Raw genomic sequence first — 16,857 nt, 5'->3', positions numbered from 1 at the left:
CTTGTCACGGTGCTTGCAGAAGTCTTGGCTGGGGAGCCCGAAGGGACTTTAAAAGGAGCTGGGATATGGGTCCCAGAACACACCCAGCCTCCCTTTCCCCCTCCTCACCTCGGCCCCCAGGGGCTCATTCATTGTTAATGGGCTCGGTTCTGAAGCCAAGACAGGAAGCCAGGCTGGTGTTCTTGGCTGGGAGCAGGCTGGGGCGGCTCCAGTCTCCTCCAGTAAGTGGCTGCCTGCAAACCTGCCAGCCGCCCGAGGACGTCCTCCCTCCCGTGCTATGCGAGGCAGGACTGAGGCCCAGGGATAGGAGATGTGTCCACGATCCTCCCGAGAGAGGTGATCCTGGCTGCCAGGCTGGGGGCCCTTCTACAAGGCCTGATGGCAGATCCTTCCCCTCCCCTCCCCACCCCCACCTCTCTCCCTTTGTCCCCCTTCTTTCTACCTATCTCTGTGTAGCTCCCTTTCCTCTCTGCCTCTGTCCTCCCAATCTTTGTCCTTTTTTTTTTTCGAGACAGGGTCTCAGTCTGTGGCCCAAGCTGGTATGCAGCGGTGTGATCTCAGCTCACTGCAACCTCAACCTCCTAGCCTCAAGTGATCCTCCCACCTCAGCCCCCTGAGTAGCTGGGAACACAGGCACGTACTGTCACGCCCGGCTAATTTTTGTATTTTTTGTAGAAACAGGGTTTTGCCATGTTGCTCAGGCTGGTCTTGAACTCCTGGGCTCAAGTGATCCACCGCCTCGGCCTCTCAAAGTGTTGGGATTCCAGGCGGGCACCAACACAACTTGGCCTTGTCTTTCTCTTGATCCCTGTTTTTATTCCTACGCCCTTTCCTTGTCCCTGTCCTGACCTCTCCCTCCCCCATTTCCCTGTCCCTCTCTCTCCACTTCACCTGCTTGCCCTCCCCTCTCTAAGGCCCCGCCCACACAAGCCTGAGGTCACAGTGTGGGTCAGAGGCAAAGGACACTTGGATCAAGGTCTTCTGGCTCCCAGACCAGGGCTGTCCACAGGCTCCTAACCTGGAATGGACTCCAAAATTTACCTGAAATTATGTGCAAAATGTTACGTCAGGGCCTGTGTATGTGTATTGTGTATACATGGATTGTGTGCATACTCATGTGTATGGGTACAGTGTGTATGTGCACGTGTGTTGTGTGTGCATGTATGTTGTGTTCTATCGTGTGTGCTTGTGTGTACATGTGTGCATTGCTTTGTGCATGTGTACACGTGCATGGGTATTGTATGTGCATGGGTGTTACGCATGCATGGGTGTTACACGTGCATGGGCGTTACATGTGCGTGGGTGTTACGCATGCATGGGTGTCGTGCGTGTGTGGGTGCACATATGTATGCATGTGGACATGTGCCTGTGTGTGCACATGTGTGTTGTGTGTGCATGTGTGTTGTGTGCATGGGGGTTGGAGGGGTTCTGTGAGTGTTTCCAGAGAAAGGCACCAAAGTTTCTGGAAGGTTTTCAAAAAGGTTTATGCCCTAAAAAATAAGAAAAACCACTTCTCCCTTCCTGGCTGAACCTGGACCTAACTGTGTGGTGGTTCCAACCGAAGAGAGCATGGAGCCTCACCCCTGGCAGCTTCTGGGATTCTTCTAGAAGCCTTTCACTGCTTTCTCAGCCTGTCAGAAAGGAGAGAAGGCTTGTCTTGAGAGGGGCCAAAAGAGTGACTTTAGTCAGCCCAGGAAACCTGGTTCAAAGGTTCACAAAGCAAGGAGGCCTTGAGATGGGGCTGACTGTCCCCTTCCCTCTGCTCTGAGACTGAAGTCCTACAGGACCTGGGGACAATCAGTCTAATGACCAGACCACCTAATGATCAATTTATCTATCTAAAGGTCCATTTCCCAAATACTCGTATTGATCAGTATTACAGCACTCACATGCAATAGGACAATTTCAGCCTCCTATTGAAAATTTCTGGCATCCCTTTTTCTCATTTGCTTACCTTTGAGTATTTCAAGGATTTTTTTTAAGCCAACTTATTTAAAAATTCTAATTTTAAAAATATTTTATAATGAAGGCAAGCTCAACTGGAAAAAAGAACAGCAAAAAGAGAGGAGTATATTCAAAAAAGATAAATGAGCTGAATTGTACATGCGGTATGTAAATTTGGTAAATATTTATTAGAAATGGGAACTGTGAGCAGACATTGCCTATAAGCAGATGGGTTAGAAAAGCCTGGAAATGTTCCCAACTAGGCAACATAGTAGTTTCCTCCCCTTTGCTAATTTTTCCATCCTAAGGAAAGTGATGCAAATTAGAGGATCAGGAATGGCTGACAAATGTGTCCTTAGGCAAATGGGATGCAAACCCTAGGAAAGGCCTTGATGAGGGGAAGCCCCAGGAATGGCTGGGTCCAGGGGAATTCCCCAAAGGACTTTAACACTGGTAAACTGTCTTAAGCAGGAGGACATTTTCATGCTGGAGAAGGGTGAGTTGGCAGAGGTGGCATTGTGACTGCCATGGGCACCGCAGCCTTGCACTTTGGTTCACAGGATTCACACTCCCACATACTCAAGTCATGCCCAGGCCTTGTGCTTGGGGAGGCCCACTTCCTCCAGTCCACAGCTTCCCAGGTTTATTTTTATATCTCATCTCCTGATGCTTCAGCTCAATGGAAACTCCATGAAGATGGGGACTGAGTCTGCCTTGTATGCATTTATTTGCCAATACCTAGCACAGTGCCTGGCACAGAGCAGGTTCTCAGTAAACAGCCCCGGAGCCAAGGAACAGAGAGGAGGTGGTAGCAGAGGTTTGGCTAAGAGCATGGACTTTGGAGTCAGAAAAGCCCGGGCTCTAACTCCTGCTCTGCCATTTCCTGGCTGTATGACCTGGGGCTGGTCACTTAACCACTCTAAACCTTAGATTCCTCATATACAAAATGAGGATAATCATACTTCCTTCCCAGCCATAGTGTTGCGTTCATGATCCAGTGGGAAATGCATGTTTTGCTTGGCTCTGTTTGTGGGATGCCTAAGCACTCTATAAATGGGAAACTAGAAGAATTGGTGCTGAGCCTCAGGAGGCTTTGCAGGCTGTGTAGAAACCATAAGACCTCGGGGCTCCCGTGGCTTCCAGGGTAACATGGTGATGAGAGGCTGTGTTCTGCAATCAGAGTTCTTGGGGTGAAGTCCCAGAGGTACTACCCACCAGTTATGCCAGCTTGGGCCAAGTACTGCTCCTCTCAGCCACAAATCCCCTGTCAGTAAAATGGGGGTGTTGCTGATAACAGCATCTGTCTCGCTAGATGAGAGGGCTTGATGAGATGATCTATGTAAGATCCACAGTGTCTGGGTAGCAAGGACTCAGCAGGTAGCTATTGCTATTTTTCCAGAGCCGCCCACACCAGCACTTGTCTTCGGGAAGGATGTGCTTCCTCTGGGCTCTAAGTAACCATCTGAGCATCTCTCATGTCGTGCCGGTCTTGCGAAAAGCACCATACCTGCATTACCTCGTGGAAGCCATGTGCAGTCATCCTGGATGGCACACACACATCCCAGAGTGATGGGCACACAGAGTACACGAGGCCTGTGATCTGCTTCATCCATTATTTATCACTGTCCAGGCCGAGGCTGCTCCTTACCAGCCTGGGGACCTGCCAGTGGCTCCAGCGAGAGGGCAGAGGGCAGGGAGGGGCTCCTCATAGAGGCCCCGTGTAATGGAAGTGGATGGCCATCCATCACCAGCCAAATGGAAATGCCAGGACCCCTGCCAGCAGCCTCCGTCACTGTCACAGGGGAGGTGAGGCTGCAGAGGCAGAAAACACATCACTCAGCAGCCACTGAGCCCAGAGCCCCCCATCCTCCTGGAAAGGAGAATTGTAGGAGTGGCAGAATGGACCGTGGGCATTGTGACCTGGGGCACAGGAGGCTTCCCCCACCCCACCCTCATCATACTCTGCACTGGTTGGGGAACTCTGCTCCCTGACCTCAGCTGGAGGTCAGCCCCCTCTTCAGGAAGCACAGGAGCATCTGGCCTGGTGTCCCTCATCTAGATGTGCCAGCAGGCCACCCAGCAAACCCCAGCCAGGCAGCCTGCTGACCTGTGGAGACAGACTCCTGGGCTCAGAAGAGAATGACAGCGCAATCCCTGAGCCTCGCCCTGCCTCAGGGAGCAGACGCAGCCTGGCACTCTGAAAAGGCAGCTGGGCCAGGATGGGAGTGTTCTTTCTGCAAAGCTCCAAAGAGCTCTGCACCCATGGAGTAGTCACTTCCTTTCTCCAGCTTCAGCTTCCTCAACTTCGAAAAGGGGAAACTACACAAAAAAGAGACCGTGAGAACAGCGTCCGGTGCCCGGCGGTCCCCTGTGAGAGCAGAAGCCTGTGTCAGAGCAGCTGGAGCCCAGTGAGACCTCAGGGGCTCAGGAGCCCACGGTGCATCTGAGGGCTGAAGCAGACTTGATGTGGTGGCTGGGGACAGACACCAGCCAGCAAAACGCAGGATTGTCGAATGACACATCCCCGCCGTGGGCTGGCTGCTCTGCTGAAGCAAGGGCCTTTCTTTAGGTTTGGACACTTAAAAAACTAAAACCCACTTGCCAGGCCTCAGAGATGTTTCATGTCCGTGTGCTGAATGGACAGATTCTACACCCCTCCCGAGGTGCTCACTAAGGTGGACCCCGGCCCACGCAGTTTGGAGAAGCCTCAGGACCTCTAGAAGGCAGCCGCTGTGGGCGCTGAAGAGTCAGGGAGGGAATTGGACTGGGGTCTCCCTGGGGTGGGGATAAAGTGACAGAAATCTTCCTCTGACCACAAGAGGCACATTCCAGGAGAGAGATGCCTGAAGGTATTGTCAGCAGCCCACAGAGCATCTGCAAGGAGGCCAGTGCCTCACCAGGAGCCAGGCCTTGGAGGCCACAGAGGAACCTGCTCGTGGCCCACATTCGCTCACCTTCTGCACATGAGAGCCCAATGTCAAGCTCTGCTTGGCTCATTTCCAACAGGGGAAACGCTTTCACATGCCTCGTGATTCCCCATGGGGAGTCCCCGGAAGTGGGTCTCCACATCCCCATTTTTTCTGGCAAGAAAACTGAGGCTGGAAGGGGTTTGTATGAGTGGTTGTCCCATGACACACGAGGACAGACAAGGCGGGCCCTGAGGTGTCCTAACTTGAAGCCCAACACCCTTGCCTCCTTCCAGCCTGGCACACCGGGGGCAGGCAGGCAGGCAGGCAGGCAGTCCTGACGACTGGGACCCCAGAAAGCAGGTCTGGCTGCTGCCTGGGTGCCTGGGAGGGTATGAAAGAACCAGTCTCTGTGTGTGTCAGGGATAAAGTCCTCTGCTGGTGGTTTCCAGGTAGGGTGACAACGGACTTTGTCAAGGGCACCAGCTATGCTGAGTAATGAAGGCAAAGCCAATTTCTTCTGTTGACAGCTCTCGGCCCAAAGGAAACCACACAATGACCAGGGCCGGTGATGTGGCAGATCACAGGGCCTTCATGGCGAGTGCTCCACCCCGGCTCATTCATCCATCTAAGAGTCCTGTATCAACACCTGTGCTGACCCAGGCATCCGAGCAGGCAGCGTGCTGAGTGACAGCTCCTGTGCTAAGGCCTTGCGGGCACCTCTGTTAGGCACTGCGGTGTGGGGGAGCCCAGGAGAGGGAGGGTTCTCCCTGCTTGGAGAAGTCAGGAAAGGCTTCTCAGAAGGAGAGGGGCTGAGGCTTCACCTGATCTGGAGAAATGAGGAACTGGTGGGCAAGGGAGGGCAGTGCCTTCCTGGCAGAGGTAACAGAGCCTGTGAGGTCCCTGAAATGAGGGGCACTGTGGCTCATTCAGGGAACATCAAATTCAGTGAGTGGAGCAGAAGACTGTGTTAGATACCAAACTCCTGGCCCCTGGGTTTTGAGATTTGGTAGTCATACCACCTTCCCTCCAATCTTATTCCTTGGATTTTGGCTGAAGGTCAATGTGACCTCCCCACTTCCCATGGGAACCAGAGACAGTGGGGCAGGGAGAGGTGGCCCTGGGGCTGGCAGATGGGGAAATCCAGCTGGGGATCCCCAAGGCACTCAGGATTCTCGCAGCCTGTACAACCTACCCAGAAGGAAATTTACCCAGAGTGGGCTCAAACGGGTTTCATCAGCGATCTCCTTCCAGAGTGGCTAAGTAGGGTTGTTCAGGTTGCACACTGTACAAGGGGCCTCTCTAAGGGTACCATTTGCGTGGAAGGTATATATTTGTTTATTCTTTTCATATTTTGATCACAATCCTGTTGACTCCAAGGAGGAATCACTGGTGTTTTTGTCATGAAAAATGTCTGATAGCAGTAGAGTGCCTTAATCTTACAAAATGAGTATACTGCGTCACTGGTGTGACAGATGGACGGATGCATTGGCCAGTGGCCGCCCCATCCCCTGCCTGCCCTCTGGGCTCACAAGCCTGTTCCTCTTCCTGCAGTTCTTCCTGTTCATCCTGATCATCTTCCTGGCAGAGCTCTCAGCAGCCATCCTGGCCTTCATCTTCAGGGAAAATGTACGTACCAGGCCCCAAGCTTTCCTGCCTTCTGCTATCAGCAAGGGGTTGGTGGCCATTCAGGTCTGGCTCCTCCCCTCCTTGAAGGGTCTCAGAGAGTGGGCAGCCTCTTATCTGGCACTTCCAGCCCAAGTCATGGCCTCACCCGCCTGGCAAGGCCCCGCAGACCAGGGAGAGACCCCAGTAAGCCTGTTCCTGCAAGGGCTTTTCTCTGCTCCCAAAGCATCTGGTACAACCCCATACCTTATTCTGGAAACATCCCTTCCAATCCTTGCCTAGTAACGGCCCAGTGATAGCAAGACAGTCAGAATAATCAGAGAGGCTGGAATGTAGGAGCACAGGGCAGACTGCTCTCGGAGGAGGCCCTGGCTGGTATCCTCCTGGGTACCTTGGCCCCACAAGCCACCAAGTTCCAGAGGCTACAGGCAGCTGGGGTGCCAGCTGCCTCCCCTGAGTTGACCAGAGCCAGGCACCATAGCCAAAGGGAGACTGGGGCGGGGGGTTGGAGAAAGATGGGAGGGGAGGAGGGGCAATGGGGCAGGACACACAAAATGGCCCTGGGGTAGAGGAGGCGGGCGGAGAGGGTAGTCAGCACGGAGCAGAGGAGGAGGCCACCACAGCCTGTGAGCAGACAATGGTGCCTAGATGGTCTCCTCTGCTGGGTACCACCCAGGGCCCTAGCCTTCGACTGTAGCAGGAGGGAAGGAGAATATTTTGGGAGTAGGAGAAACTGAGGAGGACTCCTCTGGAAACTGACATACAAAGACTTCCTGCCCGGTCCTGTAGCTTCTTCAGGGCCTGGGACCCAGGGCGTCTGCTTGGCTCTGTCTGGGGAATAGCTCAGGGTGGAAGGGGTGGGGTGAGGTGCAAACTCCCCATCCAGATAAGCCCTCCCTCTGGGCAGAGCTGCAGGTGGAGCGAGGTCCTCAGCGTGCCCTGACCTCGGCTCCACCGAGATGTGCATGTGTATGGACTTCCTTTCTACATTGGGGATAAGGAGATTGCCCCAAGTTCGTGGTTTAGGAGAATCCCAGGGGACCTGGCACCAGGATGCAGAGCCCCTAGCTCTCATTCCCCCAACTCCCAAGCAGGTGGATGGAGAGATGATGGAGGGTGGGGGCTGCACCCAACTGCCAGGCCTAAGCCCATCTTCTCCCTCTGCCCCCAGCTCACCCGAGAATTCTTTACCAAGGAGCTCACCAAGCACTACCAGGGCAATAACGACACAGACGTCTTCTCCGCCACCTGGAACTCGGTCATGATCACAGTGAGTGACGCCCCAGAGATGCTGTGAACATTCAGAGCCACGATGCCCAGTGTTCACATGCCCACACCAGGCATCAGTAATCAATCCAGGCACTCTCCCGTTGATCACAGACCTGGCCTTGGAATCAGCATCCACGCAGCATTCCAGGCAGCCATGCCATTTGATCACAGTCCCTACTCGGGGTGAAACCTGTTTGCTATCCTTGTCTTGGGTCCCCAAGCAATGGTCATTATGATGATGATAATAACCACAGCAACTGTTTATGGAGGGCTAAGTGCCTGGTGAGGTAGGAATTGTTACTGCCACCTCTGTTATAGAGATGAGGACACTGAAGGCCCAGAGAAGTGGAGTGGCTTTCTCATGGTCACACAGTAGTGACAGGTGGAGCCAGCCCACACCCAGTCTTCTGATGCCACTCCTTTGCAGAGGCTGTATGTCCTTCTCTGTCCCTGCCCCTGCGCCCTCCTCCTGCCCACCAGACCCTTCTCTGGGATCTCCCCCTAGTTTGGTTGCTGCGGGGTCAACGGGCCTGAAGACTTTAAGTTTGCATCTGTGTTTCGACTCCTGACCCTGGATAGTGAAGAGGTGCCGGAGGCCTGCTGCCGGAGGGAACCCCAAAGTCGGGATGGGGTCCTGCTGAGCCGGGAGGAGTGCCTCCTGGGAAGAAGCCTGTTCCTAAACAAGCAGGTACTGGCCCTGCTCTCCAGACAGGGGAGTGGGTCTATCGGGACTTGGGTGGCCAGAGCTGGGTGGGAGGCGCTATCACCCCAGAGGATCTGAAGCTACCCCAGGAATCCCAGGGAAGTGTTGTCCGTGATATGGGATGCCTGCACCTGAGCAGGGGCTGATGGAGGCTCCGTCCAAGTCCCTGAGATCCAACCAAAATGGGGAAGGATGACAGTGGCAGATGGTCTGCCACTGGAGTGGGCATTTAGGCTGGGGCTAAGGGGTAAGTAGTTTTCCAGTGTTTCCTGAGTTTCTGATAATGCAGGTCCAAAAGGAGGGAGGGGGACAGAACCAGAATTACACAGTGGGGGGCCCTTCTTAGCCATGCACTGTATTTTGGAGGAAGTTTCATTTGCCATGTGGGGTGCCCTAAGGGAGCAAGGTCTCCTTGACCTGACTCTCCAAGGTCAGAGAAGCTCCTAGACTTTTCTGGTTCTCTTGCAGCCTGAGGACTTCCTCTCAGCCTTGGAAGAAACCCTTTCCCTTCCTGCACGTGCCATTTCTAGGGAAGACAAGGGCCTGGGTTTGTGTGCCTCCTGCCCACACCCCGCTATGAGTTCACAATGCCCTTGCTCTTAATCCCCTTCTTCCCACTGACCAGCCCCCACTCTGCCAGTGTGGGTGTGTGACCAGGCTAGGCAGGAGGAGAGGGAGGGAGAGGACGAGGGTGAACTAAGCCTGGGCCCTGGGCCCCTTGCTTGAGTAGGACTTTAACGAGGGTCTCATGGAGAGTTCCACATGCAAGAGACACAGCAGGGGACAGGAGACAAGGCCCCGTTCCTGCGAGGCTCACGATCTCATTAGAGGACACGCAAGATGAACAAGCAGCAAACTAACAAGAAGTAATCATTTCACATGGTCATGATTGCTGCGAAGAAATAAAACCAGATGAGGGGCTAGAATGGGCCTTGGGTGAGGGCTCAAGGCAGAACTTGCAAAGTCCCAGAGGAGGTGACAGTGAGCAGAGTCCTGGGTCCTGGGGCTCTGGCGGGCCCTTTCCAGCCTCAGCTCTGCCCCAGGAACTCAGCCCCTCTGGCCCTGGCACCTCCCCAAGGATTTCTGAGGCCCTGAGGGCCACATTCTCTCTGTCCCTCATCACCCTGTCTTCCTGCATTGGGGGGAAAGAGACTCAATAGAGAAATGAGGGCCCTGAGTTGAGGCCACTGTGGACGTGGGGCAGAGAGACCTGCCGTGGGGAGCAGCTGCAGGGCGGGGAGGGGAGTTTCAGGCTTCCATGGCAGGCAGGGGTGGGCTGTTAACTGCTGCATTGCCTTTGCCAAGACACCCTCTCTGGACCTCAGATTCCATACGTTGGCAGCAGCTGCTGGCTGCCCCGCCATGATCCATTTACCCCTGCTCTCTTGGGAAGAGAATTGTTGTCACACCCCACGACCACCAGCTAGAGGCTGCACCTCCCAGCCTGCCTTGCAGCTAGACCATGTAACCGAGTTCTGGCTAACGGGAGGTGAGCAGAGGTGATTTGTGCAACTTGAGTCACATCCTTAAGAGAAAGTGCTGTGCCCACCCCTCCTTTTTTCCCTGGCTGGGACTTGGCAGAGGGAGGTGGTCCCTAGGATGGCAGAGCATCCAGAGAGAAGGAGCCTGGGCCACGGACAGTTCCACAGCATACAGCGGCCACCATAGCGCGGGGTTTACGTGAAAGACCAGTGAATTTCTAACTTGTTGAAGGAGCTGCTGTTTGAGATGCCCGTTACCAACAGCCAAACTTAGAGCCTTTTAATGCTACTTGTAAGTTTTCAGGAGGCTTCCCATGGGCCCCATTCCCCGCATCAGATGTGCTTCCCATTTCTGGACTCATCCTCCATCAGGATGTCTCCTTTCTTTCCTCTCCTGGGCATGTCTTTAAAATTGGAGCTCATCAGAGAGGTCCCTGCACAGCCACGTTCATTCTTTCCAGTGACTCTGTTGTTCCTGAGGGTCTGAGCCTGGCTCCTGGGGTTTCTTTGCTGAGACATTCATGTCCCTCCTGGGCATTTCTTCCCGTTAAAAACCTGCTGCTGTGGAACTGTCTCTATTTGTCTTTTTCTCCAAAGCCCCCTTGCTTAAAGCCCAGGATGCATTTTTTGTTTGTTTGTTTGTTTTGAGACTGAGTCTCGCTCTGTCGCTCAGGCTGGAGTGCAGTGGCACAATCCTGGCTCACTGCAACCTCCACCTCCCGGGTTCAAGTGTTTCTCCCACCTCAACCTCTCAAGTAGCTGGGACTACAGGCACGTGCCACCATACCCAGCTAATTTTTGTGCTTTTTGGTAAGACCGGTTTCACCATGTTGTCCAGGCTGGTCTCAAACTCCTGACCTCAAATGATCCACCCCCTTGGCCTCCCAAAGTGTGTGAACCACCATGCCCGGCCCCAGGGTACATTTCTGACTTTGCTGGCAGGCCCATGGCAAGGATCTGGGAAGAGTTGAGTTCACTGTGGGGCTTGGGGTGGGGGTGAGGTGTGCAGGGATGCATGGCGTGGCCACAGGGACATCCTAGTTGCTCTGTGGCCCCCTGGTCCACATTGGTGGTGGACCTGGGTAGACAGGGGCCTTTTATGCTGGTGCCAGTGAGAAAGGACAGCAGGTAAGACCAGGGTGAAGGCGGTAAAGACAGAGAGGTGTGTGGATCTGAGAAATGTTCAGGAGGCAAAAATCTACCAGCCTCCGTGATGGGTCCTCATTGGAGGAGGAGCAGGAGGAGGTGCTGAGTGACTGGCTTCTGGTTTGGGGACGATCTTGCATTCAGTCTGGGGCATGTTGAGTCTAAGAAACCTTTGGAGGCCAGGCGCAGTGGCTCACGCCTGTAATCCCAACACTTTGGGAGGCCAAGGCAGGTGGATCACCTGAGGTCAGGAGTTCGAGACCAGCCCAGCCAACATGGAGAAACCCCGTCTCTACTAAAAATACAAAAATTAGCCTGGCGTGGTGGCATGTGCCTATAATCCCAGCTACTTGGGACGCTGAGGCAGGAGAATCACTTGAACCCGGGAGGCGGAGGTTGCGGTGAGCTGAGATCGTGCCACTGCACTTCAGCCTGGGCAACAGAGTGAGACTCCATCTCAAAAAAAAGAAAAAAAGAAGCCTTTGGAACAGCTGAGCAGAGGTGGGCTGTTGGGTGTATGGGGTGGAGCTGGAGGGGTCGGTGCTGGAGATGTACGTGTGGGAAGCATTGCGTGTGGGTGACCCATTGTGGTGGCAATCAGGCCTGGCTGCCCCTCATCAGATTAGGTAGGGGGTGACTGTGGGTGGCAGCAGGGGGCAGGGGATGTGCCCACCCAGCAGAGAGGGAGGATGGCACTGGCAACAGCCCACATGGTTAGAGGACTCATAGTCTGTGGTGGCAGGCTGGGGAGAGGCTCCCCGCCATGTGTCTCACCAGGTGGTGACAGGGGAAACCGTCACGGGGTGGAGATGGTGGGTGGTGGTGAAGCAATCTCCAGGTGTGTAGATGTAAGCTCTGGACTACAGCCAGGGCCTGGCCCACAGGAGGGAGAATCCAGCCGCTCATGCCAGCCCTCTTTCCCTTAAGAACGGAGGAAAGACCGGGAATTTGGAATCCTCCTCAGTGTAAATCCTGGCTTCCCTTCCTCGTGTGTGACCTTAAGCAAGTTAGCCACTGCTCCTCCCTCCCTTTTCCTGTGGGTAAAATGCAGGTAAGACCCCTCCTCCCTGAGGATTGTAATGAGATCAAGTGAGAAAGAGCCAACGAGGCCCTAGCAAAGTTACCAAGAGAGCAGACACTCACTCAGCGTGGGTGGTGGCATCCCGTCCATGCCCCAACCTCCCCAAGGGTGTCTCTGTTCCTGGGAAGCTTCCATTGGTCAACCTGGGCTGCTTGGTTGAGTCCAGGGGCCTGAAGGGTCTTTGGTGCCAAAGACCGATAGGGGAAGATGAGCTGTCAAGGCCCAGGTGCCACACAGCAGGGCTCAGCTTCCCTCTGCTGGACAAGGTCCCCGGCTTCTTGCCAGTTTCCCTGGGTGAGACATGTCAAAGTCAATTTCATGCTCTGGAAGAGATGTGCTGCTTCTCTTGTCCCCTTCTGTGTGTGTGTGTGTGTGTGTGTGTGTGTGTGTGTGTGTGTGTGTGTGTGTGTGTGATTGTATTGCAGTGACACCCATGCTCAGACACTTTCCACCACTCAGGATATGCTGAGAGAGCGGCACAGAGAGACGGACGGTAATCCTTGGTAATCCTAACAAGCATTGAGATTGAGAGCTTGCTACTTGCCAACACTCTTCCTAGTGCCTTACCTGCAGTATCTCATTTTATCCTCACAGCAATCCCATGAGGTAATCTACATGGCCCCATTGTATAGATGGGGCAACTGAGGCATAGAGAGAGGAAGTAAATAGCCCAAGGTCGCACAGCAAGCCAGTGGCAGCGCTGGCTGGGACCCCAGGCAGCCAGGCCCCAGGGACCATTGCCAGATACCAGTCTCCTGGGCCATTGCTGTTCCCTGTCCAGGAAACCCCTCGAAGAGCTTCACAAACCCAGTGTGTGTGTTGGGGCTGCAGGAGGTGGGATTATGCACATGTGGCTGGCGGGCACGTGGAACACTGAGGGGATGATGGGAGGGCCAAGGCATCCCCTGCCAGGGCTGATCCCAAAACTATGCAACTCATCTCTCTTTCCTTGCTTGCAGAGTAGGTTAGTTTTTTTGCTGTTATAGTTTTGCATTTTAGGGTTCTAATGCTTCAAAATCGCTTAACATGGGACGGGGGAGGGATAGCATTAGGAGATATACAGAATGTAAATGACGAGTTAATGGGTGCAGCACACCAACATGGCACATGTATACATATGTAACAAACCTGCATGTTGTGCACATGTATACCCTAGAACTTAAAGTATAATTTTTAAAAAATCGCTTAACAAAGGATTCGGGGCTCCAACATGGGTCTGCTGGCAGATCCAGGATGGACCCTGGGCCTCACTGAATGGAGGACCAGCCCTGAACGGACCCCCAGCCACACTGATGTCCTGACCTGGCTTGGGGTAGGAACCCCTGGGTTGCCCTTAGGGCTCCGTCCCAGTCATACAGCCCTTAACTGGGCTCCCAGTGCCACAGCAGAGACAAGGCCTGAAGGTTCAATTAAGACCTTTTCTCTTTTTCATCTCTGGGCTTGAGGTCTTTCAAAGCCTGGCCACAGCCTGGTCACTAGAAATTACCTTGGGTATCGTCCCATAATGCTGATACCTGGACTCCACGCCAGACCCACTGATCCAGTGTTGTGGGGCGAGACCTTGGCATCTGCATTGCCAACCACTTCCCAGATTATTCCCATGCACACTCAGTCCCAAGAGTATCATGGACCCAGATTGTTGTGCCAGTGGGGTCTGTTTCTATCTGGGTATATCCTGTTTGCTCCATGGGGCTCCAGGGAGGGCTTCTGGGGGCCTTCCCTGCCCAGCTCCTGGTCAGCCTCCAGGCAGGTACTAGGACACCACTTGGCCACTAGTCCCAGATCAGGCCCTGCTGTCCACCTGCCTGGGTGCAGCCTCAGTCCTACTTTTGGCCAAAGGGGCTGGGCTTCTGCACGATGGACAAGAGAAGTGAGCATGTCAGCACCCAAGAATCCCCCATCTCAACAGAGCCCAGAAATAGCAACCGTCACCCAAAAAGGGCTGGGCATGATCTCTCCACCCCCATCTGGGGATTTGTTCCCTTGCAGGTTCTCAGCCTGGGCCCAAAGAATATGCAGACTCCTATAAAGGAAGGAAAGTTCTCCCACTTTGAAAATATGTGTCATTCAAAGCAAGTACCATGCATCAGTCTCTGTGGTCAGCATGGGGGAGGGGAGAGTTATGAACATGAAAATGACAGAGGTGTGAGGTGCTCAGGGTCAGAGAGGGCAGCAGCCATGGACTGGCAGCGCCTGGCTTGGCACTGGCTTGCTTTTTCGTATCTCTATCTATCTCGATCTCGATCTCTGTCTCTGTCTCAGTTTACATATCTCTAGGATTGCTTAAGAAAGCAGTAAGATCATGGGAATTAAGTCCAGGGCCTGTGGGCTGCGCTGGTTCAGAAAGCTGCCCAAAGGAGGTGGCATGCGAGCAGGGATTTGAAGGCTGGGCTGTGTTTCCTTGGGGAAGTGGCTGAAAACCAAAACACCTTCTGCAGCCAGGCAGGTCACGAGGAACAGTAGAGCGGGTGGGTGTGAAACAATAGGGAATTGTGCGGGGGAGAGGGGTGAGGTGCTGTGGATCCCCAGGGACCACCTGTTGCATCCGAAGGCAGCAGCTACTGATGGTGCTGATGTGAAAAGGAATAGCTCCCCTTGCTGGTTCTTCTGATTTCTCCAGAGCAGCAGGAAGTCCAGATATTTATGGGAAATTTCCCAATATTCCAATCACTGTAGTAGCAACATTAGACATGGCCTGCATGCTGTCAGTTCTCTGTCCCACCTTAGGGGCCAGGTGGCAAAGAGGGTCTTTGGTGCAATGCTGCCAAGTCGCTGTTTCTGGGTCTCCTGCCCTGCACCCCCTCCCCACTGTCCTGTCTCAGCAGCCATGTAATAGGGTGAGAGCTCTGGGGACACCTGCCATGAACCCTAGTCCACATGCTGGACTCTGACTCCAGGACTGTCACCCCTGGCCATAGCTTCACCTCTCATCCCTCCCTCCCAGGGCTGTTACACGGTGATCCTCAACACCTTCGAAACCTACGTCTACTTGGCCGGAGCCCTTGCCATCGGGGTACTGGCCATTGAGGTAAGTAAAGGCCCCCACTTCTGCCGCTCCCCAGGATGAAGCCTCACGTGGAGGCTGGGCAGATCCCCCCAGCCTCCTTCCCTCTTCATTTCCTTCACCGGGGACCCAAGGGGCCCCCACCATGGGTGCTATGGGGTGGTAAGCCTGGCTGTCTCTGCTGCCTGAGAGTCATTCTTGAACTCTGGAGATGAAACATGGGAGCCAGTGTCCCAGAAGTGGGGATGGGCAGGCAGTGTCTTCCCCACTCCCTCTTACTCCCCCATCCCCATCCCCACCTCTGCCCCAGCTCCATGGTCCAGAGAGATTTCACGCTTGCAGAGGCATCGGCATGGCTGCCTTGAAGGACAGGCTGCAGCCCGTGGTTTGAGATCAGGCCTTTTCTCTGTGGGGTGTTCAGGGCCTACGGGGGGGCCTTATTCATCCACAACGGTGGCCTTATCCTCCTTTATCTGAGGGCCCCAGAGTCCCCTTGAAAGGTAAGCTCCTGCAGACCGTTTGCAACCACCACTAGGTGGCGCCTCAGCCAAAGGGAGGAGCAGCCACCTCCCATCTCTGTCCTCTGGGATCTCCATCCTCTGGGATCTCCGACCTGCTGCTCCTGGGGGCTGGACAGAGCATTGCCCACACCTGACCAAACCCAGGAAGGGGCACTCTGGGGCCTCAGTCAGTCCTCGGCCTGCGGGGGAAGGAAGTCAGGCAGCCCGATCCTCAGCTTCCCCCTCCAGCAGCCTGGGCACCTGGCACCATGAACTTCACCTTGCCTGGTTTCCCACTGTGCCTGCAGCGCCACCGAGTGCAGTTTCGTGGAGGCTACTGCGGATGGCGGAGAGGGAGGGGTCATTTATTATTCATTCATGTATTCAACAAGCACACTCTGAGCCCTACTCTTCGCCAGCACTGTTATAGGTGAACAAGTGCCCTCATGGCGGGCAACAATGAACAAGATGAATCTGCAGCAAGCCGAGGGAAATCTCAGGGGCGTGTCCCATGAAGGAAGAGCATGGGCCCTAGAGTCCGGCTCCCAGCTCTGCCTCTCTCCAGATGCAGGATGTCTGAGTCACCGTTTCTTCATCTGCAAAATGGGCTGATCACCCTGCTCCCAGGGCACAGAGGGATTACAGATGACGGGGACAGCATGCTGCTGGGGCTCAGGAAGCAGCATTCGTATACTTGATCTGCTGCCTCACTCCCAGCCCAGCCCATGAGCCTGGCTGGCCAACCCCATGGGAGGCAGAATCCTGCTCAAGACAGAGACCTTTACATGGCCCTGTCCCGGCAGCCCCTCCCCACCCCAGTGAGCCTCCTGGTGATTTGGCCATGACCTGTGGTCTGAGGACTGTTCCCTCGGCTACTTGCAATGAGCTCTGGCCGTGAGAACATCAGCAAATCTGGTCAGAGTCCCTGAGCTAGGGTCTCCCTGCTCCACCACCCCAGGCCCTCAGACAGGTGTTCAGGGATGGAGCTCATAACTCCGGGAAGGGCTGCAGCTGCCTGCCTATTCATAGCAGTCCTGGTAACCTTTTACTGAGCATCTTCTAGATAAGAGGCACATTACGTCATTAGGTAATTGCATTACACTTAAATCTCACCACCTTCCTGTGAGCTGGAGGGAGGCCTGCAGGGGTTGTAAGCATGGGCTCTGGGGTCGCAATGCCTGGGACTCAAACCCAAGC

At 54.5% G+C, this 16,857-nt stretch overlaps 1 protein-coding gene across 5 annotated transcripts in view; it reads left to right on the top strand.

Annotated features, from left to right (window-relative positions):
• TSPAN18 (tetraspanin 18) overlaps positions 1-16,857 on the top strand; it is a 203,877-nt gene that overhangs the window by 183,018 nt on the left and 4,002 nt on the right. For all 5 annotated transcript variants that reach the window (XM_063670959.1, XM_063670957.1, XM_054438614.2 and 2 more), the window contains 4 exons: positions 6,405-6,479; positions 7,648-7,746; positions 8,251-8,433; positions 15,101-15,184. In XM_063670959.1, the coding sequence (XP_063527029.1) occupies positions 6,405-6,479; positions 7,648-7,746; positions 8,251-8,433; positions 15,101-15,184 (441 nt within the window). The remainder of the gene's footprint in view (positions 1-6,404; positions 6,480-7,647; positions 7,747-8,250; positions 8,434-15,100; positions 15,185-16,857) is intronic.

Source organism: Pongo pygmaeus, chromosome 9 (assembly GCF_028885625.2).
Source record: "Pongo pygmaeus isolate AG05252 chromosome 9, NHGRI_mPonPyg2-v2.0_pri, whole genome shotgun sequence".
NCBI lineage: Eukaryota > Metazoa > Chordata > Mammalia > Primates > Hominidae > Pongo > Pongo pygmaeus.
The sequence above is the reverse complement of the archived record's forward strand: the minus strand, read 5'-3'. Positions and strand labels throughout refer to the sequence as shown.